The sequence below is a fragment of the Calonectris borealis genome, chromosome 3, assembly GCF_964195595.1.
Source record: "Calonectris borealis chromosome 3, bCalBor7.hap1.2, whole genome shotgun sequence".
Classification (NCBI taxonomy): domain Eukaryota; kingdom Metazoa; phylum Chordata; class Aves; order Procellariiformes; family Procellariidae; genus Calonectris; species Calonectris borealis.
In genome coordinates this window covers 67,888,168-67,910,614 of record NC_134314.1, presented here as the reverse complement: position 1 = coordinate 67,910,614, position 22,447 = coordinate 67,888,168, and the positions used below count along the sequence as shown (strand labels likewise).

General features: G+C 39.5%; 1 protein-coding gene across 1 annotated transcript in view; it reads right to left on the bottom strand.

Moving 5' to 3' along the window:
• ADGRG6 (adhesion G protein-coupled receptor G6) overlaps positions 1-22,447 on the bottom strand; it is a 125,740-nt gene that overhangs the window by 64,546 nt on the left and 38,747 nt on the right. The window contains exons 4-5 of the mRNA XM_075145981.1: positions 8,758-9,099; positions 2,430-3,050 (exon numbers count right to left, since the gene is read on the bottom strand). Of these exons, the coding sequence (XP_075002082.1) occupies positions 2,430-3,050; positions 8,758-9,099 (963 nt within the window). The remainder of the gene's footprint in view (positions 1-2,429; positions 3,051-8,757; positions 9,100-22,447) is intronic.

The window sequence follows — 22,447 nt, the reverse complement described above, 5'->3', positions numbered from 1 at the left end:
GTGTTTTTATGCTCCGTAAATCTACTTGTAAAAGCTTTGTCTGAAAAACCATGAAAATAATACCACTTGAAAAATGTAAGCACTGTTCAGGCACAGATATGTTGAGATCACTGCTAAATGCTTGGTTTGTTTTTTTTTAAGTTATATGCCACTTCCTGGGGAAGCATTATCGGAGCTGTGCGAAAACCTCTTTTCTGCATAAATCCTTCCATTGCTGCTAAATGAAGCCTAATCAGTTAAGAGTCATCTCCCCACTGCCAGTGGTTTACTCATGGTCAATAGCCTGACTCATCAACTCTCCTGTTGAAGGCTGGTTTTACAATGAAGGCTTTTATTCAAGAAGATGAAGGGAAGAAAATTCTAACAATTCCATCTCTGGGATTAGTAACCATTTTTGAAATGGCACTGCACCCAGTATTTTCTTTTAGGAAATACTCTGGGCTTAGGAAATACTCATAGGGGGTGATTTAACATCTTCAAAAGAAAAAAGACTGACTAATCAGTTAGTTTTCTCATAGGCTTAGTTAGAGGAAATAACAATGCTTACATATAGATACATTTAAAGTGGCTTGTATAGACACGCGGGACTAACATACAAATGCTAATACATGTTTTCTAAAATAATGTTCTGCTGTAATGAAGCCGCTGAACAATGAAATCCCAAGGAATAAAGCTGTGGAATGAAAATAAGTATATTGTTTCTATGACCACAGCTGTGATATTACATTTGTGTCACTCCTGTCAAAATTAAATGAGACTGCAACATTTACAGAGGTCTTGGTAGGTTGTTTAGTGAAAGTGTTGTGGTAATTCCTCATGGTATAACGGTGTAAGAGGAGGAAGATTTTCTGGGAAGTTATTTTCTGTTAGATCAGTTCGTACTAATGGAAAAGCAACAACTTTTTTGTCCAGAACACCTTCATCAGTCACGGTCAATGTTTAGATCAGCCTTTTCTTTGATCCGGAAGAGGGACTCGTGTTTTTATAGAGATGTTGCTTAAATTTTTTTAACAGAGGCATGCTGAGAGCTGTCCCAGCGAGTCTAGCTGTGAATGAGTAGTTCACGCTTTGGTTTGAGTAAACTAAAGCAAGCAAGATGGGGTTTTTTTAGTCACCTTAATCCCTCATGAGCTATTAGATACAGAAACTAGCACGCCTTAATGATGCCAGCTCCTGTTTTAAGCTAAGGATTCTCAGAGTGCTGACAGATGCTCTGTTAGGAGACACTTATATTGACACTATTTAAACTATGTTGAAACTATGTAAGGTGTCAGAGGAGCAAGAAGGCGAAATTGGAAAGGACAACATTAGATACGAAAAAACCCCACGTGGTTCAGAAAGAACCAATATTTGTAACTGTTTACTTTAACTTTTTTGGTTTTTTTTTAAACAAATGTATATTTGCCACAATACGAGGGCTCAAACTCTGTGGACATGGAGTTTGACAGCAGTTGATTTTCACAAGCATCATATGTGTGTGTATAGGCTACTGCTGGCCATGATTCAGATTTCCCCTATGCATTTCATAATTAGCAAAATATCTCTAAAGTTGTTACTAACCAAAACATTCTTTAAAAAAAAAAATAATACTGGTCCAAAGTGACAAAGATTCTTCAGTTTTGATTTTTTTTCATCTGGAAAAAAATGTTCCAGTAGAAAATTGTCAACCAGCTGTAATAACATATACATATATAAAAAATACACCTGGACACTTCTAAGAATCAAGGGTCTGAGCCATGAAATGAGAATAGGTTGGATAATGTATTGAAATTTATCTTCTGGAGTAATCTACAGGAAGAAAGACCTTCAGTAACTGCCAATTAAAAGAAGGACTGATAATATATGTCATCAGGAAGATAAAACCCGATGATTTTGATCTAAAACTCTTCCATTCTGCCTGCTGCCTCTAATTTAACCTTTTCTCGTACTTTTCCGTCTCATATGTTGTTTTGTCACTGCTTTTGCTGGCTCTGTACACACAGCACAAGGCTAGCAAGTGCTCCTTCTGGCTAATCAAAGGGCAGGTACAAAAACATTTACTAAACGGTTAGTTAACAGACATTTTTTTCTCCAGAGACCACAGTAATCTTACTGGAGGCTAGCAGATACTTGCCTGTTATCCCCATTTCGTATGAGTACAAGGCCAATAAACAAACTGTTTAGGAAAAACTTTGATCTGCAGATCATTTCAAGCAGCAAGTCAATACGCTTAGGGGACTTGTTCGTTTCCTTTAGGGAATCAACTCTATACCCTTTCACAGCCTCTGTCTATGGTAAGAGTTGAGCTAATGTCTAAGGAAGGTAAGACCTAGCTGTTTTTCTTCCACAGGAACTCTCTTTTTTTTTCCGTGCTGGTATATGATATGTTCAGCACAATGTAGAAGTGTGGGGGGAAAATAAGCAAAAAAGATTTGGCAAGGCGTACTCACCACAACTCAAATTGTTTTCTGCTTTCAGTGCTGAAGTTGGAATACTCCAGAATTCATTTTCCCAGTCTACAATGTTTCCTTTCACATCGCAGCTGAGGTTGGCCAGTGTTTGCGCATTCATGGTGAAATTCCAGAGGCGGAAGTTGTAAATGTCCCCATTTAGAGAGCTCACTTCATTGCTGTTAGAGCCCAGCACCAGCCTCCCGTTTCCAGGGATAACTTTGCCAAAGATACCCGGACAGTACACTATATGATAGGTGCTTTTGGCATATATACCTATACTGCCCGAGAAGCTATCCCCTATGACACAGAGCTGTTGAAAGGTTCCCGTGAAAAACTCTGCATTTCGGGGCAATGCATTCTCAAGGATGCACTGCGTGCCTGACATGGAGAGAAAATGGCCTTTTGTGGTCTTCCCGAAGCTGAAGAATTCTGTCGACAGCGCATCAGTGTAGGAGAAAACCTTCCAGTCATCGTTGTCATCACTGCTGCCCTTGGTTGCTTCAAAGCACAGTGTAAACTGGCTAAGCTCTGGCACTGAGACAGTCTCTGCCACGGACACAGCATCGACGTCGGGAACCTGGGGAATGATGACTTTCTGATTCCTCAGAGACACGGCGACTAGAACCAAGAGCAGATAATAAAATTAACAAAAAAAAAAATTCATCATATAGAAATAAAGGCAGACTAGCAGCAGGGGTTAAAGTAACATTCATTAAATCAAAGATTCATCAGGTGGTTTTTATCACTGTAATATACCAATAGCACACACAAAGGGGAATTTGGCTTGGGAGTGCACTCAGCTGAAAATATACAGAGTTTCTTTTCAACGGCATGGAGAATGCTGTGCTACACACAGTTAACAACCCCTCAAGTTGCATTAAAAGCAATATTAGGACATATTACCTACTAACTTCCAACTCTGCCTCAGCTCACTTCATAAAAATTACTACTCATTCATTTAGTAAGGATGCATTAGGCAATGGAATAAACCAGTTATTTGAAAAACACAGTATGACTTGCTTTTAAGATATATTATTTTAATTAGTTGTCTGCATGACTGCATTACACCAATGAAGTTCAGGCCTTGCTTCTTTTAAGTATCGCAATAGAAGAAAGCCCCCATTACATTCCGTGGCAAACTGAAGCCTTTTGTTCCTGAATTCAGCTAACGGGTTTCTACAAAGCATTAGGCATCTTTTCATTTTGTCCCCAGCAGCCTTCTGGTGGAATACTGCAATCATATGTTCATGAATATTTATATGCAAGCTGTTCACTATTTGCTAATATTTGGGTCAGCAGTTTTGGATTTTGCACAAGTATCTAGAAATGGCTAGTCCTCTTGCAAATATGCACTGCAGTAAGGGTATTTAGCCATGGGCAGAATTACTCTGTCTCTAATCGTGGTTAAGTATTCTCATTTGCACTGGCAAAATGGCAGTCACCAAGTGTGAAAAACAGTATCATACAACATATGCTTTTTCTCCATGAGTATATTAATGACAATTCTGTTCACTCTACTTTGGAGAACATTATTTTTCAAAATACAGTGTCAATATGCTCAGTTTTATTGGCATATTTATGGCAACAAAATTCTTCTAGTAAATTTCTCCACAGAAGGAAGTTTCAGGTTATCAGTCACGCAAAGGCATCGAGGTCAACAAGACCAGATTGCAGCAGCCCTCGGTTTTAGTTCTGGCTCCGCAGTTCTGTGGCAGACCACATCTCCAGCAAACGTCTGCTACCTCTTTTACACATTTTCACAGTGTATGTGCTAGAAGTGAAACTGGATTTTGCTAGACCTGAAGAAAAACTGCCACAGTAGTTAATTCCCAGTCTCCCCAGGATTTTTAAATAATGCCACAACAGATACATTAATTACTACACCTGTTCCCTTCTCAGAATGAAATAAAAACCTTTCGATATGAGAGGGTGAGACATATGAGGGAAGGGTGACTGTCACGCCATGCTCAGGAAAAGAGGCAGATAGATGGCGTATAAGGATTCTGTGTAGTCTGTGGTATTGCTTGCAAAGCTGCTTGCAAAGACTCTGAGCTCCAAATTACCGTATTTGTATATACACAAGGACATAATTTGACCAATATATTGTATAGTAAAATAACATAAAGCATTGTACATTATCCACCAACCCAGCAACTGGAGAATGGGAGGGAAGAGAGACAACTACGGGGCTTTTATAGTTACTGGATTTACTTCATAGATTTTTTTTCTTCCCAAGGGCAAAAGTATGTTGTAACAATTTTATAGATAGAAAATGCGTTCAACTCCCCATTGAAAACAGGGGCATTTTTTTCATGGGTTAATTATACTGTAAGCTTCTTTACGTAACATGGAAAGTGTTCCAGAAGAAGCTTCAAGACTTGAAAAAGAAGAAAGCTCATTCATATGAGCACTGTCCAGCCTGCGTTAGGGTGGTCAGGAGAGTTATGGGCCACCTGGTCACATTTAAACAGTATAGGAAGAGAAATAAACAGGGAGGACGTTGCTCCAGTACTGGATAAGTCTAGTCAACTTTGCTGTACTCATCTGACAGATTTGACCACTGGCACCTTCCCCATACAGCAGAAAAACAAAACTAACAAGTATTTTGTCCGTGTGGAGAAAACAGAATCCTGCCATCAACATTAAGTGCAGCTCTCTTTCCTGATTACTGTTGCACAGCCAGTCATCATACTGATGAATTTCAGATGTTAGCATTGGAGAAACTGGTTATTCTCTGAGGAGGAATATACATGTGTTCTTGGAATATTCATCCAAGTGTTTAGACTACTTTCAGAATGATGTTAAATTGTTTCTGTTAGGAAGATAACTGGATTATAATGAACAGGGGTTTTTTTGGACACATTGCTATTTACTCCTGAAGAATGTACAAAAGTCTTGGCAGCCTGGAGCGACCAGCACCAGGCAGCTCCCTGTTCCGAGATCCACATCTGCTTTTATGGGAGCGCTGGGATGACACGAAGCCTGCCTCTGCTGCCTTTTAGAGCCCTTAGCTTACCTGCAGCTCACTGTCTCACATCTCATCCCTTTACACATTAGCAAGCCAGGAGTCCCTAGATTGTATTTTACAATCCCTTTTGCAGGAAAAACTGCTTTCCTGCCAGTTGATGGGCTTTTCAGCATGGTTCGGTGCTTGAGTGGTGGCTTTTGCTGTTCCTAGCTTCACTGCTTTCATCTGCCCTTTCATTGATGCTGGAAGAAATGCATCAATTTTAATGAGGTCTGCAAGTGTCTACATACCAAATACCTGTTTGAGAGTTTTTTGTTACTACCGCATTGAATTGTGCTTTTAATCTGGGTTACTACAGTACTACTCAACTGTGTGCTAATTTTACATGACGTTGTCTCAAGCATTTCTGTACTAACGGAGGTCTGTTGGCTCTCTTTCCTCTCATTTTGGTAACTGAACAACTTCTACTCACCAGTGGAGCTATTACTTACGCAGTTAACTATTTCTAGGAAATTATTTAATATGCCAGCTCTTCAACTGGTGTAAATTGACATAATTCCCCTAAGACTAGCAAAGCTGCATTCATTTACTGCAGCTGAGGATATGGCCCATCCATCTGCTGTTGGAGTGTTGCAGGAGGTGACAACCAGGAAAGCCAACATTTGTGCGGGTGGCCAACTTGTTCTGGATAACAGGATGAAACCCTGAAACGGAAACTGTGAAACTCAGTTTGAAACCGCTCCTACATAAAACTGAGCAGTCACACAAAAGCTGTTCTATTCTCGGCTAATTCCCTCCCAAAACTCACTTACTCTCTTATATTTGTCTTTCCCCACATATATTTTGTCTTGTGTACATACTGTTTATTGGGACGTACCATTAATGTCTTTTTAAATGCCATTTCTAGACAGCAAATTGCTGTGTGTCTTTGAACAGCCCTTTACATTCCAACTTTGCATTACTTTGTGAAACTCAAAATTGAACAAACTACTTGATTTTATTATTTACATATGATCATTTCTGAGAAATTAAAGAAAATATGAATATAACACTGTTCTCCTTGCTCTGGGAGAAATTAATGATTTTGCCCAGGTATCATGTTCGTAGTAGTAACAATGGTGTCAGCTTGACAGAGGAGCTTTGAAACTCCATTGGGGACCTGAAGTGAGTTCCCCTCTCCGATGCGGAACTCCATTTGGGAACTCTTTGCAAGGACAGGAGAGTGTAGCACTGACATCTGCCATGCAGATGCATTGTGATTTCAGTGTGTGGGTGCGTTGATGTCCTATTGTCTACATGCTTTTATAACTTGAAAGGAAAGCAGTACATTATCATCCCTTTACCAAGCCCCTTTTTATCCATTGCCAGGTTAAATGTTGCCATGATCTTTGTCTGTAACTATCTCCTGAACCCAACGTAATGGCACAACTGTGGGCAATAAGCAGAATACAGTTATAATTTGCCCTAGATGCACGCAGCCAGCTCTCCTGGCATCCACAGTCAAAATCAAGATGTCAGGTGAGAATTACAGATTTGGAGTAATGAACAAAATTCAGCAGCCTTATGCTGCTAGCCTAGATGCTTAACAGCAAGTCTTCACATAGAGTTTCTGAACTAATACATATGTGAAACATTAAAATATAAGTCACTGGTGAAGGTCTCTGATACCTTTACTCACACTGGGGAGTAGTCGTCTTATTCAAGATGAAAGGATATCTTCCAAGACTATTTAACTTCAATGGTGCTATCCATGAACGTCAGGTACTATTCAATTTGGCATGGAGGTAATAGTTTTGCTTTCATAAAAATACATTACCTATAGGTATATATACACAAATGGTTTTCTGACTATGTCTGTGGACCTTTCCTCTCCTCCTCATCAAACACATCTGAGGGCAACATTGCATCTTTCAATTCCAATTGTAAGTCATCTTATCCCTTATAGTCATACATAAACATTAAAATACTAAAGAGGAGTAAAGAAATAAATAATTTTGCATAATCTGATTGCATATCATCTTTTATGATCCATTTGATTTTACAACTTCTTACAATACAGCAAGAGCTGCTATTTTCAAACAGAGAAACCTTTCAGAAAATTTGCTTCCACTTTTAGAAGAGAACAGGTGCTCCTAGAATTATTACTACATTCATTTCGTCAGCATCAAAGAACCTCAGTAGAAAGAAGTATTTTTAGCTCCTTTGATAGGATGTTACCTTTTTTCTTTTCAGAACTGCACACAAATTTTGCTGGCATAATCAGGACTACTTTTGTCTTATGATTCCTGGCGGTTACTATCTTAATTATTTTAAAATATATGACGTGTAATAAATATTAAAAAAACAAAACAAAACAAAACATGAGGAAGATGTGCTTGTGACTGAAGAGATAACTGCAAACCTCCCTGCTCTGTGTTTCTACAGCAGCCAGCCAACGAACAGAACATAAGTGTGCTATAATAATATAAATACTCAATGCAATACTAGTATTCAGTCTAAGGTGTGTGACTTCAACAAAAAGAAAGCCTATTGAGAGCATGCAGCTGTAAACTATAACCCTGAAGTGGAATGAACGGTGAGTGGCATATGGGGCCTGTAAGTGATCATTCTAATGCCCTCTGTTACCTCGCTGCCCTTTACTGTCATGTGAGAGCAACTTCTAATTAATGCTTTAAACAACAAAACAAACATCAATCACATGTTATTTGTACCCTTATCTTCTAGGGGAAAAAGCATGCGTGTCTTTTTTTTTCAGTTGTTAGGCTTTTTAAAATCTAAGCATTGCTATGTATTTAAGGAAGGGAAAGAAAGGTCAAGGAACTGGAACGAAAGGTAGCCATTTTGCAATGCCAGTTCACCCCCGGGAGTTTGTTCCAGAGGCAGGAAGAACCCCTGAGAAGTTCTGCCTTCTGCGCACAAACTCCTCCCCACTGCTGGGCGTTTCACTGGGCCAGAGGTCTGGGCTGGCCTTGTTTCCTTGTCTCCCTCTCATGCTCTCCTTCAGGTTTCGATGGCCCTCTGCAGGTACGCTGACCTGAAGGACAGCTGTCCTGCTTCCAAACCCTCCAGCATAAATCTGCGGGGAAAGGCACTGTGAGGCCTAAAATCTCGGCATGTGAAAAGTTTTTCTAACACACTTGATGTCACGTCCCAGAATAAAACAATTTATTTTCATCCAAAGAAAAATAAATTAGTTAAAAAAACATACAAGAGAACTCTGTAGTTTTACCCTGCAGCCTCCGCATCCTTTCCCTTCTCATGGAGGACTTGATTCCTTCGGGAAGCGTCGTTTTAATCCTTATGGGACATTTCCTTCTAATATCTAGAAGAGGGATGAAATGCTTTGGGTTTACTTACTTCGTACATAGCTGGCATTAAAACCTTTCTTTTGGATACTGAAGTCGCTTTTAAATGACACGATCATTTCATTTCCGGTAGAGTTGTAGGATAATCCTTTGGCAGTGATGCCACAAAGGTTCATGGGGCTTTCTCCATTGTCTAGTGTCAGTGAATCATAAATGCAGCCCGGAGCTTCTTCAATGTCAAAATCGATAAATGTTAGCTGTATGATGAATCCATGAGGTGCTCGGATGATCCACTTGCACGCTTGGCTGTTGGGATAATCACTGGGGAAGCATGGAGAAGTGAAAACTCCAGAGGGGTCGGTTAGCACGATCCTACAGTCATAGCATCCGTGAGCTGGCAATAAAAACAGAGAAAGGCTGGAGGTCAAGAAGAGAGATAACTTAAGAGGAAAGTAATCATCAACCCAATAACTAAATGTATTTCTACACAGAAAAACATAAACAGAGATGGGAGGAAGAAAGGCAGAAAAAGGCCTGGTTTCTAGTGGGCAAAATGCTGGGGGAATAGCAAGAGAATATTTTATGTAAGAAATCCTACACAACAGACATATAAATTATACTGCTAAATATTCACTTGTGCGCACAATATATATCTGCTATGTATATGGAGCTGACAAAGGCGAAGCGAAAGCAACGTTTTTGAATTCAGAAAGGCAGTGAATTCCTAAACTGCAACTTCTAAAAAGATGACTGGTATCATTTACATTTTTTGGCTGCTGGTCTGATGCTGACTGGTGGCTATTCCAGCAGCTCTGTGCCACGCTATTGTTTCCAGTGGAATGTCCCTGGAACGCAGCAGCACAAGAGATGGGCTGAAGAGCGGCAGAAGCAGCAGCCCTGCAGAGCTCTCGGAGGTTACTCATCAGCGTTTCCGGCAAACGCTCTCCACATCACCCAGAAGGGTAGCAGTGAGCTACTGGCTTTTGAATCAACAGCAGATTACTGCACTCTTCCCATGCTGACTCAGCTCCATTGACATATTTGTGGCAGTCAGGCTCTAAGAAATTCTTATCCTATTCCTCATACTCCTTCGCTCACCTGCTATGCTTATCCACGAGAATTTCAGGCTCAGTTAGTCCCCGGGGTTGTGTTTCTTGTTTGGTTTACATTTGCTCATTTATCATATATTTACTTAGTGTATTATATGACATAATTACCGTGAACTGCCTGCTGCTAAAATCTGTAACAGTGTGCCAAAGCAGCACTGAACAAACTAGGTGGGAACTGAATATCGCCAATAGATAACCAAAGAAAGTAACCAGCGCATTTATGCTGAATTACTTTGCAAACATTTCATTAGGCCACAATCCTGCATCAAGTACTACGAGTACGAAAAAAACAGGACAATGTGAACATGCATTATTAGTTGCCCAAGCTAAAAGCAACCAAAAAAGTTGTCAAATATAAACAACATATGGAGCAGCTATAAAATAGGAATAAATGCAACAAACTTCTCCAAAGAGCCCTTGATGTTTCTTTCCACTGCTTGGGTCCTGATATTGTTCAGTCACATTCAAATGGTGTTTGGCCTAGGCAAATGGACCCTGACTCTGTGAAGCGGCATGGCAAAAAAAGAAGCAGTTTACACCTGCAGGGAGAATTGCGAGGTGTATTCTACAGAGTTTTTATAATTTTTATTTGCAAAGCATGAATTCATATGGCCCCAAAGAGGTAAAGAGACTATTAATTAACTGGGCTCTCAGAGCCAAATACAGTCTGGTTAAGAAAAGATCAGTGGGATGCTTATTTGTTGAAATGAGAAAAAAAGATTGTCTGACAGATTTGCAGGTAGCTTTGGGAAGAAGTGGACATTTCTCGACATTGGAAAACTTGTTCTGTGTAGTACAAACAGGAGCCTGTCAGCTCTTAATTTCTCTGCAAATCTTTACAGTCGGAGGACTATGCCCACCTGCCCTGAAACCCTGCTGTTCCATTTATTAACCAGGCAGGGAATATTTACTTACTAGTATGGTTACTCTAAATCCTGCAGTTGTACAAACAGATGACGGCTTCATCCAGTGGATTTTGCACAGATAGGTATCAGTTTTCAGAGAACCACCCCAGATTGAGAGGACGAGGAACAGGAAAAGCCTCTACAGGGCAGAGCAGCTGTCAGACGGCTCTGGCTGGAGCTGCCTCCAGCTGGAAGGCTCACTGATTCTCGCTCCTGCCTTCGTTATTGCTAGGGTGAGGGCTACAGGGGCTGAGCTTTTGGCAGCACGCCGCACCCACTCTCCTACTCATTCCTGCCAGAGAAATAAATGACACAGAGCTATCTGGGCAGTTGAGAGCTTTCCCTGTGCCCCCAGATGGACCTGAAGCCAGGGACTAAGCTGTTAAATGATGTAAATACATATAGGAACATGGGTCTTAATGTACACTCATTCAGCCTTGGACCCCTAAAGTAAATCTTCACGGTGTTACAAAACATTGCTGAACCAGAAAAAATACGCCATTTGTCAGTAAAAGTATATCTCTCAAATTGGTAGAATATTACATTCAACCCGAGACTGGAAAAGTCAAATTTGTCCATCAGAAAGAACACAGACATTCTTAAGAGAAGCCTGCCTTTATTAATTCTATTGATCACCATCAGCTAAAACAGGACTCAGCTCTTCTATTTATCTCTCTCTTGAGTATTTATCATTGTTTCTAAGCTGTGTAAAAAAAAAAGTCAGTACACATAGCAAAAATACTTTTACCCCTGCTGTCTGTCACTGTAAATACTAAAGCATAAATGTTATTTATGTTATTGGGTTTTTTTACTCATTTAATCTTTTCATTAACATATTCTCATTTTATTATATCCATACTGTTTTGTCGATTTTACAGAACTAACGCAAAAAACCAGCCCCTAAATTTAGGTAGGAAAATAAGTGCTCAAAACTTTACATACACAGAAGAAACAGATTTGGTGAGCAAAATAGTTTACTTTTTTGAAGTGGGTTGCTCCATTTTGGCATAGTAGCTATTCTGTCCATGACTGCAATTTGAAGGAGAAATATCCTGTTTTCATGCAAATGTCCACAGTAGTAAGTAAAAAGAAAAGAAAACAAACAACAAAACTATATATAAACAGAATGGTTTTGAATGGAACTTTTTGCACAGCTTCTCATGAGACAGTTATTTTTCTATAAACACCACCTATTTTACTCATTAAAGAGAAAAATTGGTGTGGCAACCTTAGGCTGTCAGCCAAAACTGACAGATATTTTGCAATCCCATTGGCCCAGAGCAGTCCTGAACTGTGGATACTGAATACTTGTTGCAATACACACCACAAACATTTCTACAAGCAATCTGAGATATTTTATTGATTTTAATGGGAACAAATTTAGGTATGATATTCTTGGTCAGGAACCCCACATATGCAGAATCTGCCTGTCAAGTATTTTTTATCACCCTAGACCACAGGAAATTCACTCTTTAAATATATTTTATCCAATAAAAGCCTTCACCTTTTCTCCCCCTCTTTTCTTCCCCAAACCAAAATGAACACCCTGCCCATACAGTGAAATTAAGCACTTAATTTCAACATTCCCTAAATTGAAAGTTTCACTGTGCAATTCATTTGTCTCCATCATAAGAATACCCTGGAGTATGGTTTTAATTTCATAATCACTTTTTTTTTCCCTGCAGGACTCATACTTCCTATAATAAAAGAATAATTAAGTATCTAGTATGACTCCTCAACACTATACTAAAAAGGAAGATTATAAATTCCTCTGGAGTATGTTCGAGTTTTCACCAAAGTTATCTGATTCACAAATGTTAATTGACTTCAGAAGGGGAATTGACTGTAGGGGAAATGGCTTTTTCCCTCCTATCATGCCCATTTTATACGGATAAAGTTAGGCATGAACATAATGGGCAAAAATGGCAAAAGTTTCCATGGATTTTGGGTTCCTAATCTAAGAAATGAGAGTACTGATTTTCCTTAACTACTTAGTATTTGTACAGGGTTTTATATGTCCAAAGCACACTATCAATGACTTTAAACTGCAGCTGGGAGAGCAGTCTGCCAATCTGGCCCACTGTAGAAAATCCAAAAATGAGTACTCAGTGGCCAATGGAAAATTATGGTCAAAGCAATTTGGCCATCTTTAATAGGAACTTATCGGTAAAGGCAGGGATAGAATCCCGTTCTCAGGGTTGCCAACTTTCCTAACCATGAGACCATTCCCTCTCTTCTATGAGTCTCCTGCCTACTTCACATATATACCTTTTAATTTCTATGAAGAGGAAAGTACCTTATACTCGTCTTTCCTACACCATGCTGAACCATCTGAAGACTGTCCTAAAACTAAGGCGCTAAGGGAAACGGCATGTGACTCATTAAAAATTGCACCATACAAACAGACAGGCGCACACACAAACCCCATACCCTATGGAACAAAACGAATCGCCCAGCTTGTCCCGTCTGCTGATTTTGTCTCTTTAGAGCCCCAGCACAGAATCCCACCATTTGAACTCATGAAGACACCTGTGGGCACTGAGATACACAATTTGTAAGTGACTTTCACAAGCCATTTGTGGGCAGCTGAAGGCACAGTCAGACCCAGAGCTACAGTGATGAACTGCAGATTTGGGAAGGAAACATTCTGTATATAATCTCGTCCCATACATCTGTACTTCTCTTTTTTTGATTTCTTGTTACATGACAAATGCATTCCAGCACTTCCCTTCAAAATCTGTGCTAATATTCGTATTTTCCTTTAGCTCCTCACACTTCTCTACTTCTCTCCATTGTCATCATTTTCCCCCCAAACCTCATCTTTTGCCCTATTATACTCTGCACTTCTTTCTCAGGCATGAGTTTTAACTTCTACCTCTCCATCTGCTTTCATTTCTGCACTTACCCAATCTTGGAGAAACGCTGAACAACAAATTTTGTTTGGCCAAGAATTTTTTTAGAAGAGCAAAAGCAATCCAGCTTGGGACACTGCGTATTTCAGCCCTAAAGACTTGAAGTTTGTGAAGGTTAGGATCAAAAGAAAACAGGGGCTCTGGGGAAAATATGCCTGTGCTTGCAATTTGTACATTATCCAGTTTGTTTTCACACTAAGTTACACCTTGCATTGGGTTTTTCTTTTTCCAGCTGTAGCATGCAGCTGGCCTTCTGTACAGCATTTTCCACCTGACAGAAGTGTAAATGACTACATATGCGTAGGCAGCGGCACAGGATACCAATGATAGCCAGTGTGGGTTGAATTAACTCTACTGGTATTCTTTAAAAATCCATTAAAAGGCTCCCTCATAAAAGCAAGACAGAATGCTGCTGGATTCCATTTTGGCATGAAAATTAACTCTACTTCTCCCTGTACAGGACACAACTTTCATATGAAAATATCCTGAAATAAATCTATGTAGCTCTGGGATCAAACTTTCAGAAAACAAAACAAAACAATTTATGTTAACTCCAGTCTTATTCAAGTGAACAATAAAATCTCCCCTGCCTGACTGAATTAGGCCAATCCTAAACCACATCCTTAGCTACAATACCTAGCACTTTAGACATAAAAAAGCAGTACAGAATTAATTATAATTTGCTTTCATGTAGACATCCGAGAACCTTTAAGCACTTTACATACATTTGAAAAGATAGCATTTACAAGGATGGTCGTTTTGAACTAAGTAAGAGAGAAGCACAGGGAGGTGACATGACGTAGGCACTTGCAAGCATGTGGCAAAGCCCAAAATAGAAGTGAAACCTTACAATCGTTTACTGTGACAGCATGAAAAAAGACCTATTTTGATGAACATTAGGCAGGAAAAGTCTTGCTTTATAATAAGTAATTGATTGTTGGGGCTTTTTTTTCTATTTCAAGGATGCCATAACAGAGATATGGCCAAACATTAGGTTAAACGTATTCATGACTCCAAATAGATGGGTGACTGAGGTCAGCAATGGGCACACCTGCAGACAAGCAAGAGGAAGGGCCAAACCACCAAGCTGTGGGTGGGCTGGAATGGCTACAGAACAAACAAACCCGTGTTATTCGGGGACAATACAAACACTAAACCCAGAACAGCTATCACATGGCGAAGGCTTCAACAGTAGCTTATCTTCACTTTAAAAAATAATTTCGGACGTAAAGGGGATCTGTAGATCCACAGAAATATCTATACGCAAAATGCGAACATATTAATTGCAAAGAAGAGTCACATCATTCACTCTGGACATAAAGAAATGCTCTGCTTACTCATTTACAAGTTAGTTATAAGGCAAGGCAAATTTTTATGCAAAACATTAAGCATAGCACTCTTCTGGAGCCTCTGCACACCAAAACATGTTGTCTGCTCTCTGTGCAACCCACAATTTGATCGAGTTCTGTCTGAGAAAGTGCAAATGAGGAGGTGTGGCAGGTTTATTTTTGCTTCTTTATTTACTTTCCAAATTGTAGAAGCTGTTTGATCTCCCAAAAAGATCCTTATTTTGCTACAGTGTGCTGGCCCTGATATACAACACATAATTTAACGTTAGCATGCATTGTAATCCTCAAATTAAACAGACAATCCTAATTCTAACAATTTAAACATCCGAATTTAAAAAAAAAGGACAAAAATAAAGAATAAAAACAACAAAAAAGGATTATCTCTGCAATAAATAGAAAGGAAGTACGACTCATCCTGATGCGTATAAAAGTTTGTCCCTGCACATACGATGTTACAAGGCTGAGGTCTACTGGTTGGAAATATGGTTGTGATTGCGTATAAATGTAAATGTCCCCTGATTTGTAACGACAATATGGAACCATTTCTACTTCAGCATTTCTACAGTGCGCACCGCCCTAAATTCACAAAAATCTTGAGCAAATCCTAAAATCTCACACATATGATTTGGATTTAAGCATGGACTTAAAATTCAGCAACTGTTTGAAGTCCTTTCCGGCACAATGATGCCTCCGAGTCCTGTATGTGAAGCTTTACAGTCCCGTCTTCAGCCTTGCAGCCCCCTCAAGGCAGAACGGGAGGGGATGACTCCGCAACTGCTGCCGTGTGGAAACAAGAGGGGAGGCACCGCATGGACCTGAGCAGCGAGGGAGGCGGTGCTATCCTCTCTAGTTCTGACCATTTTCTTTTCTTTTCAAGGAAAGGAGTAATAACTGGACCAACATATGCAAACACCCATTCAGGGAGAGAGATCCACTCTCAGACACACACAGGTTGCATATGAAAAGCTGGTAACCGTGTGATTGAATAGTTAACACGAACTGTTTTACACCTGGCCTAATGTCCACACAGCAATCCATACTCTTCCTTCCTTTCCTTGCCAATCCACTGGGCATATTCTAGATTCCCAAGTTGCTGACTGAATTTGGGGGAGCGAGAGGTTGATCTTTTATATCAAACTGTCGCAGAAATAGTTCCTTCCAATCTTTGAATTTCCTTCCCAAATTACTTTCTACCTAACAACCTGGAAAGGCAAGGTTCAATTCTAATTCAGTCATGAACTTTCTAAAAATGCCACCACGTCAAAGTCTCTTGTTCCCTGCCCTCCCCACTTAAAAATAGAAGCATTATTCCTCTGGGTAGGGTTCAAACCCATCCCAGCACCCTTTGTTAGTAGGGTGTTATCTTAACTTCTAGCTCTGCAAAGGCATCAGTAGCAGACTTTGACGCCGGACAACTTGTGTGTGGAGAAATATATTTCAGCTCACCTTTGGGGAGTTTTAAATTTCTCCAAACACTGAACAGTTAAACTGCTGGTCACTAAAATACCTGGTAGTGTAGTGTAGGTCATCAAAAAATGAAACCCAGTACAATTTAAATAATTCTCTAAAACATTCCTAAAATACTTATTTATATTAATAGGTGTAGAATACATAGACTCCCCAACAGGATAAACATTACCAGTTTTTATGTGAAACCACGTACATACACTCATCAATAATATAACCAGCATAATTCAAAAAATAAAAATCTTACAAAATTTATATGAGTGAAACTTGACATTATCCTACTTAAAGCTGCAACACATAATCAAATGCATTTTGCACAGCATGAATATAATAAAGATGTAATTAGGAAGAATCTTTCATCTCTGTGTTATTTTTAGTTTGCAAATGTGACTTTTTTTGTTGATTTGTAAGAAAACACTATTTTAAGCACTATTAAAAACTCAGTCCAGACTCTCATTCTGCATCATTCCCATTGCATCATCTGCATAGTACTCCTTGTGCCCAGCAAGAATTTAAAGCCTTCATATTCCTGACTGGAAATAGCACATAACCCTGGCAGAGCCTTTTATAATTCAATGAAAGACAAGATTGTGCTCTCACAAAATAATTCAACAATTGGGTTTTGGCCACTGAAGCCAGGAGACAAAGAGAGTACTATGCCCTGGCCAGTCATATCAGCTTGCCTCGCATCTTCTTTTGCTGATGCATTATGTCCTGCAGCATACGCTTTAAATGGCTGAACCGGTTGGTGCACCTAAGAATGATGAAATGGTAGAAAGAAATCTCCTCACAGGCTAATATATAAACATATATGAAAGCGTAACGTTGCCTGTGAAGTCACTTATTATTCCTGCTTCCTGTGGCTCTAACCCATATTGCTTATCAGATTATTAACAAATTAAATGTTTCATCACATGGAATTAGAACTGGTTATTTTCTCTCTTTTGTAAGACAAGAACAAGGCACTTAATTAATGAATTGTATGTGGCAAATTGAAAACTGATAAAAGACAATATTTTCTCTTATGTTACAACGTCAGCCTGTGGAACTCTGAGCTGAAAAATATCAAAGCAGGGCACATAAAATTCAGAAGGCCAACAGACATTTTTCCAAGTATCTAATATGACCTCTGAATCCCTCCAGATATGTAATTGATAAGAAGAGACATAACTGTAAGGAACTGTAAACCTCATGGCTTACACTTGAAACTAATCTCAACCAACTGATCAGGAACAGTATTAATAGCTCCACCTCGATGGCGGGCATGATCCCAGGCTCCGGGACTCGACTGCCCGTACGGCCGCAGCACCAGGCTGACCCCGGCACCGCTGGGGCCAGCCCAGCCAGCTCTTCTCCAAACCCTTCCTGGGCACGGCTCAGCAGCCAGCGCAGGTCAGGGACCATTCCCAACATGCAACCTGAATACAGCTACCCTCGTTTTTATAAGCGTGTGCGTTCGGGACACGGCCTGAGCTGGCCTCTGAGGCAGAGAAGAGCTCTGGGTACGTCTCATTTACTGGAAGAGAGGTGGCCAGCGCATGTGTGGGAAAGGGAAAGCAGCCATGCGAGGCAGAGCACGAGGCCCTATCTTGTGTAGCTTACGCAGGAGCCAATATAGCAGTTCTCGCTCGTTTTGGTCGTTCGAACACTACACGTAAATCCGGGAGAAACAGGTGGTAGTACATCCTGTTTCTAACACGATAATCAAAATTATCTTTCAGGATACACTTGAGGTCAGTAACAGTAATAATGTACCAAAAAAATCAGGAAGAGCGAAGCTTAATTTTTGAATCTGAGGTTAAGATTAGAAAAGCAGAGGTGAGAATAGTGAATTACTGACTCAGGAAGCATTTACCATGAACGCAGGCAGTAACCAGCTACTACTAAACCCAGCAGCAGACTTTTCACTAAACCAAGACAGCAGAAGCTGATCTGCACTTCCTCATGACACAACTGTGTAATGTGGTCCTACACCGAGGAGATTTTGTTACTTATTTTCTCATAAATAAATATATAAACCACAGCATGATTCTAAATTCTTTTCATAAGGGACATAGATGGATAGAACTTCACACCGATTTAGGCTGTACCATTTATATGCAGGCTGTTGAGACTTTGGACAGGACATTTCAGGGAACTGACTCTTGACTTCTCAAGACTAGCATCCTAACCAGCCCTCAAATGGAGTCATCCAAGTATTGACATTATCAGCATTTGTTATATGCCAGATCTCCAAAATGTAATGATAGCCCTGGAAAGATCAGAGCTGATGCTTTTCACTCTAACATTCATCATGCTAGGATGATACAGAGACCATTAGAGGTTCAGTGTGTTTCCAGATATCCCATACCGCCCCCAGGTCCCATTTTACACTGGAATTTAGTAGGTATTTATTTCTGTTGGGTTACTATTGCCACTAAAAGCTCTGACCCCTCTTGATCACTCTAGCACAAATATCCTACCTCCTGACAGCAACCGGCTTTATCACAGCAGTGACTCCAGCAGGTTTTGATTGATCTGGGAAATTGAGGGAACCAGCTACAATAGAAGAAAATATGTTCAGAGCCAGGGTGGGGGCCCTGCACTGCCTGTTTCCCCTTAGTTGTTTGGTTTTGTGCCAATGAAAATGGAAGTGGAAACAAACACATGGACTGGGTAAATCTGCCCTGACCCATATGAGTGGAGTTCACACTGTAGACAAAGTTATGGATTTCCCCCAGAGGGAGGGGGTAATGTGAAAATCCTGTGTTACACCCATTGTAACTTAAGAATATTTTCATTGGCATTCCTGTGATAATCTTATAAAAATAACAGAATTGACTCGCTAGTTTTGGCCTGAGTTGGATTTTTTTTTTCCACAAAGTAGCAGAAGTTTGGGACAAAGAGTGGTATTGACAGTTCAGTTTAGATATCCAGGTTAAAAAAGTATTAACTTGTGAGTATATGGACTAGTACAATAAGCACATAAGCTAACATACATGTCAGTAAAGAGAAGATTATGTTAGGAAAGGGATAGGGTGGGAATAGGTGAGTTTTTTGTGAGGTTGCTGTGTGTAACACAATGGTTTCAAACTGAGATCTACATATCACAGTCCATCACAAATCATGCTAAGATTTACAAGAGGAATGGTCATCAAGAACGTCGTCTTTTTGTTCACTCCAGTTCTGGCTGATGGCTCCTAGCCGTTTAGTTACTGCACTCTTACAAAGAGGATCACATCCTCAGCTGGAGTAAATCCATAAGCGCAGTTAGCTTCAACACAACTATACCAGGCTGTACAAGCTGAGGAGCTGCACGGCTAAATAATTTCTTGGGTATCATTCGTGCAAGCAAGTGTCGTGCTTGCCTGGGAGGCTGTTCAAAAAATGAATGGGAAGACGGCTGACAATCTTTTAGTGAGGTGTGGTTTGTAAGAATCTGAGATCCCACCAGACTGCACAGACACTGGTTAAAATAATGTTTATATCTGGGTACAGGTCATGTTCTTAGTAAAACTCAGTCACACAGATGCATAAAAGAAACACATTTCCTCTACATATACATTGGACACAGACTAAAGAAATTGTTAGGATGAATTTCTGGGTAACAGACTATTTTGTGCGGTGGAAGTAGAAAATACTGCCTCTTCACTGGGTGCTCTACCCAACAAATCCAACACACACCCAGTATCCAAAGCAGTTTCTATTTGACCCATGATGCATTCAACATCTTTTATTGTGTATAAGAGAACAGTTCAATTGCAGCGTTTTCTTTCCCAGGCTGCAATGTTGGAATGCCTTTTCTGGCTGCTACTATCAGTATTAAGAATAAGCATCATTCTTGAATCTTATGAAGGACTCTAGAAAACACAAGGTAGGGGGGTTATTGCACTGCTAGTCACTGATATTCTTCAAGCTTTGTGTGTTTATAGGCCAAATTTTGGGTCTAGAAGTTTTTTTAGGATTTTTTAGTTATCCCAGAAAATCTGCTATTAATGATGTGGATCTCTTGCAGCTAGGTTTGCTAGTGTTTAACAAGATACAGAAATTATGCACAATTACTTCACTATTATAATGCAATACCAAGGCATTCTGGACACACTGGGAAACACCGACTCAAAAGCAATTTCATACAGAGCCTTTGAATTGTTTTTAGGGTTTTATTACCTGTTCTTCCTACTAGTTTTCAAAGTATCTATTTCAATATGATTTGGGCCACTTATATTTTAGTACCTTAATATTTTCTGGGTCCTTTCCGTAAGCTATTAAAAAATAGATACTGTCAGTAATATATCTGTCTCACCTGATCTGCAAGAAGGAGCCATCGAAGTAAAAATATTTGTGATTTTTTAACATCACAAAATAATAAAGAGTTTTTTTATTACACACAGAAATATTCTTTTCTACCCCATTATAGAAAATCAGTCATGCTTTCACCTTCCAAAGACAATAACATATTCAGTGTAACACTTATTATTCAATCAGTTCTGCCCAGAGCAAACTGAAAAGATGTCCTGAATAATGATATCAGGTATTTCCTTGTACACTATTAATGGAGGAGTCAGGAGACTGGAAAGGGGTTAGAGCCTCTTTGCTAATTGAAGCTTTCACCTCTCATACTTCACTTAGGGACTTGCTGGAAACAGTGAAACTACACAGTAGCTTTTAGAAGTAAAAGTGAGATCAGAAATTACTTCTCAATAGTTTGCATTCCTAAGAACAGAATAATGCTATGTAGAATATGGCAAACTAATATCTATTGGGAGGGAAGTGACATTTTTGACATTTAGTTACTTTGACATCTCTAGTGCTGTTTTTTGCTCTATATTCTCCAACAAGCCATTTATTATAATTTGAATAATTTCCGTGATACAGCATCTAGAACTGCTTTCTTATCATGGTGTTTCTATCAGATGTAAAGATGGAAGGGAATGGCATACCTAGTTCAAAACAGTAATTGCTTCACTGCTGTATTACTAATTTCCACCCCTGGTTTGTTGGTGTATTTCTCCTTTACATAACAGCAGAAAAGAAAACATTATGAATGCAGACAGTGAAGTCTTGTATTAAACAGTCAAGTGTCTCCCTACTGCTTCCATTAAGCTTACGATGACCAATCTTTGTGTGACACCTGAACCTTTTATTTTTGCCAGTCTGGGCTATGTGATTTATTTTTCTAACCTCCATCCAGTTCTTCAACAGCTCAAGCCACTGAACTCCCACTGCAATCAATCAAGAAGTCTCCCTGCACATTCCAGTGCTTTTCCCAACTCTATCAGCTTTTTCTACCAGTTCCCTAGAGTCCATTCATCATTCCATGGATGAATGGACTTCCAAGTTAGGAATTTGATTCTGATCAGACTACACGTATTTAACTCCTTGAGGATGCACAGTGTGTGCCCCACTTCTCTTTTTGCATCTTGCAAAGAAGAATCACTGAAAGCAAGAAAACAAATTCACAATGATCAAATCAGAAATCAATAACTTATCTAACTGTGTCTTTCTTGTCAACTATGACAGCTTAACACATAAAAACCAGAAAATATTCTCTCTAGCAAGGAAACTATGATAGGTTTGACTAAGTTTGGCTTGAAAACCTTTCTTAGGTTTCAAAATGCTTTATGTCTTGTTTTTATTATTTGTCTACTCTACATCTTAATGAACAGGTTTCCAGATATTGATGTGATGTTTTAAACATGTCTGCTACAAAGCTAAACCAGTCTCTGTGTTCAGAACATGTATCGCATTTAATTATGCAATACTGGACTTCTTCAGCACTCAGATTCATACTAGGGGAATTTAATTCTTCACTGAAAGAGGAATTCTGAAAATAGACTTACAACTTCTTGTTTCCCCAAATCGAAACCAGCAACTTATTCAGCTTATTATACGAACAAAACCACTTTCTTAGTCTTAACAGAACTTGCTTCATGTGAAGGAACTTACTCTATTTTCTGCAATGGTTCTGCAGCCATCAGCATTATTTGGAATCAACATCTAAAACACTTGCCACTTAATGGA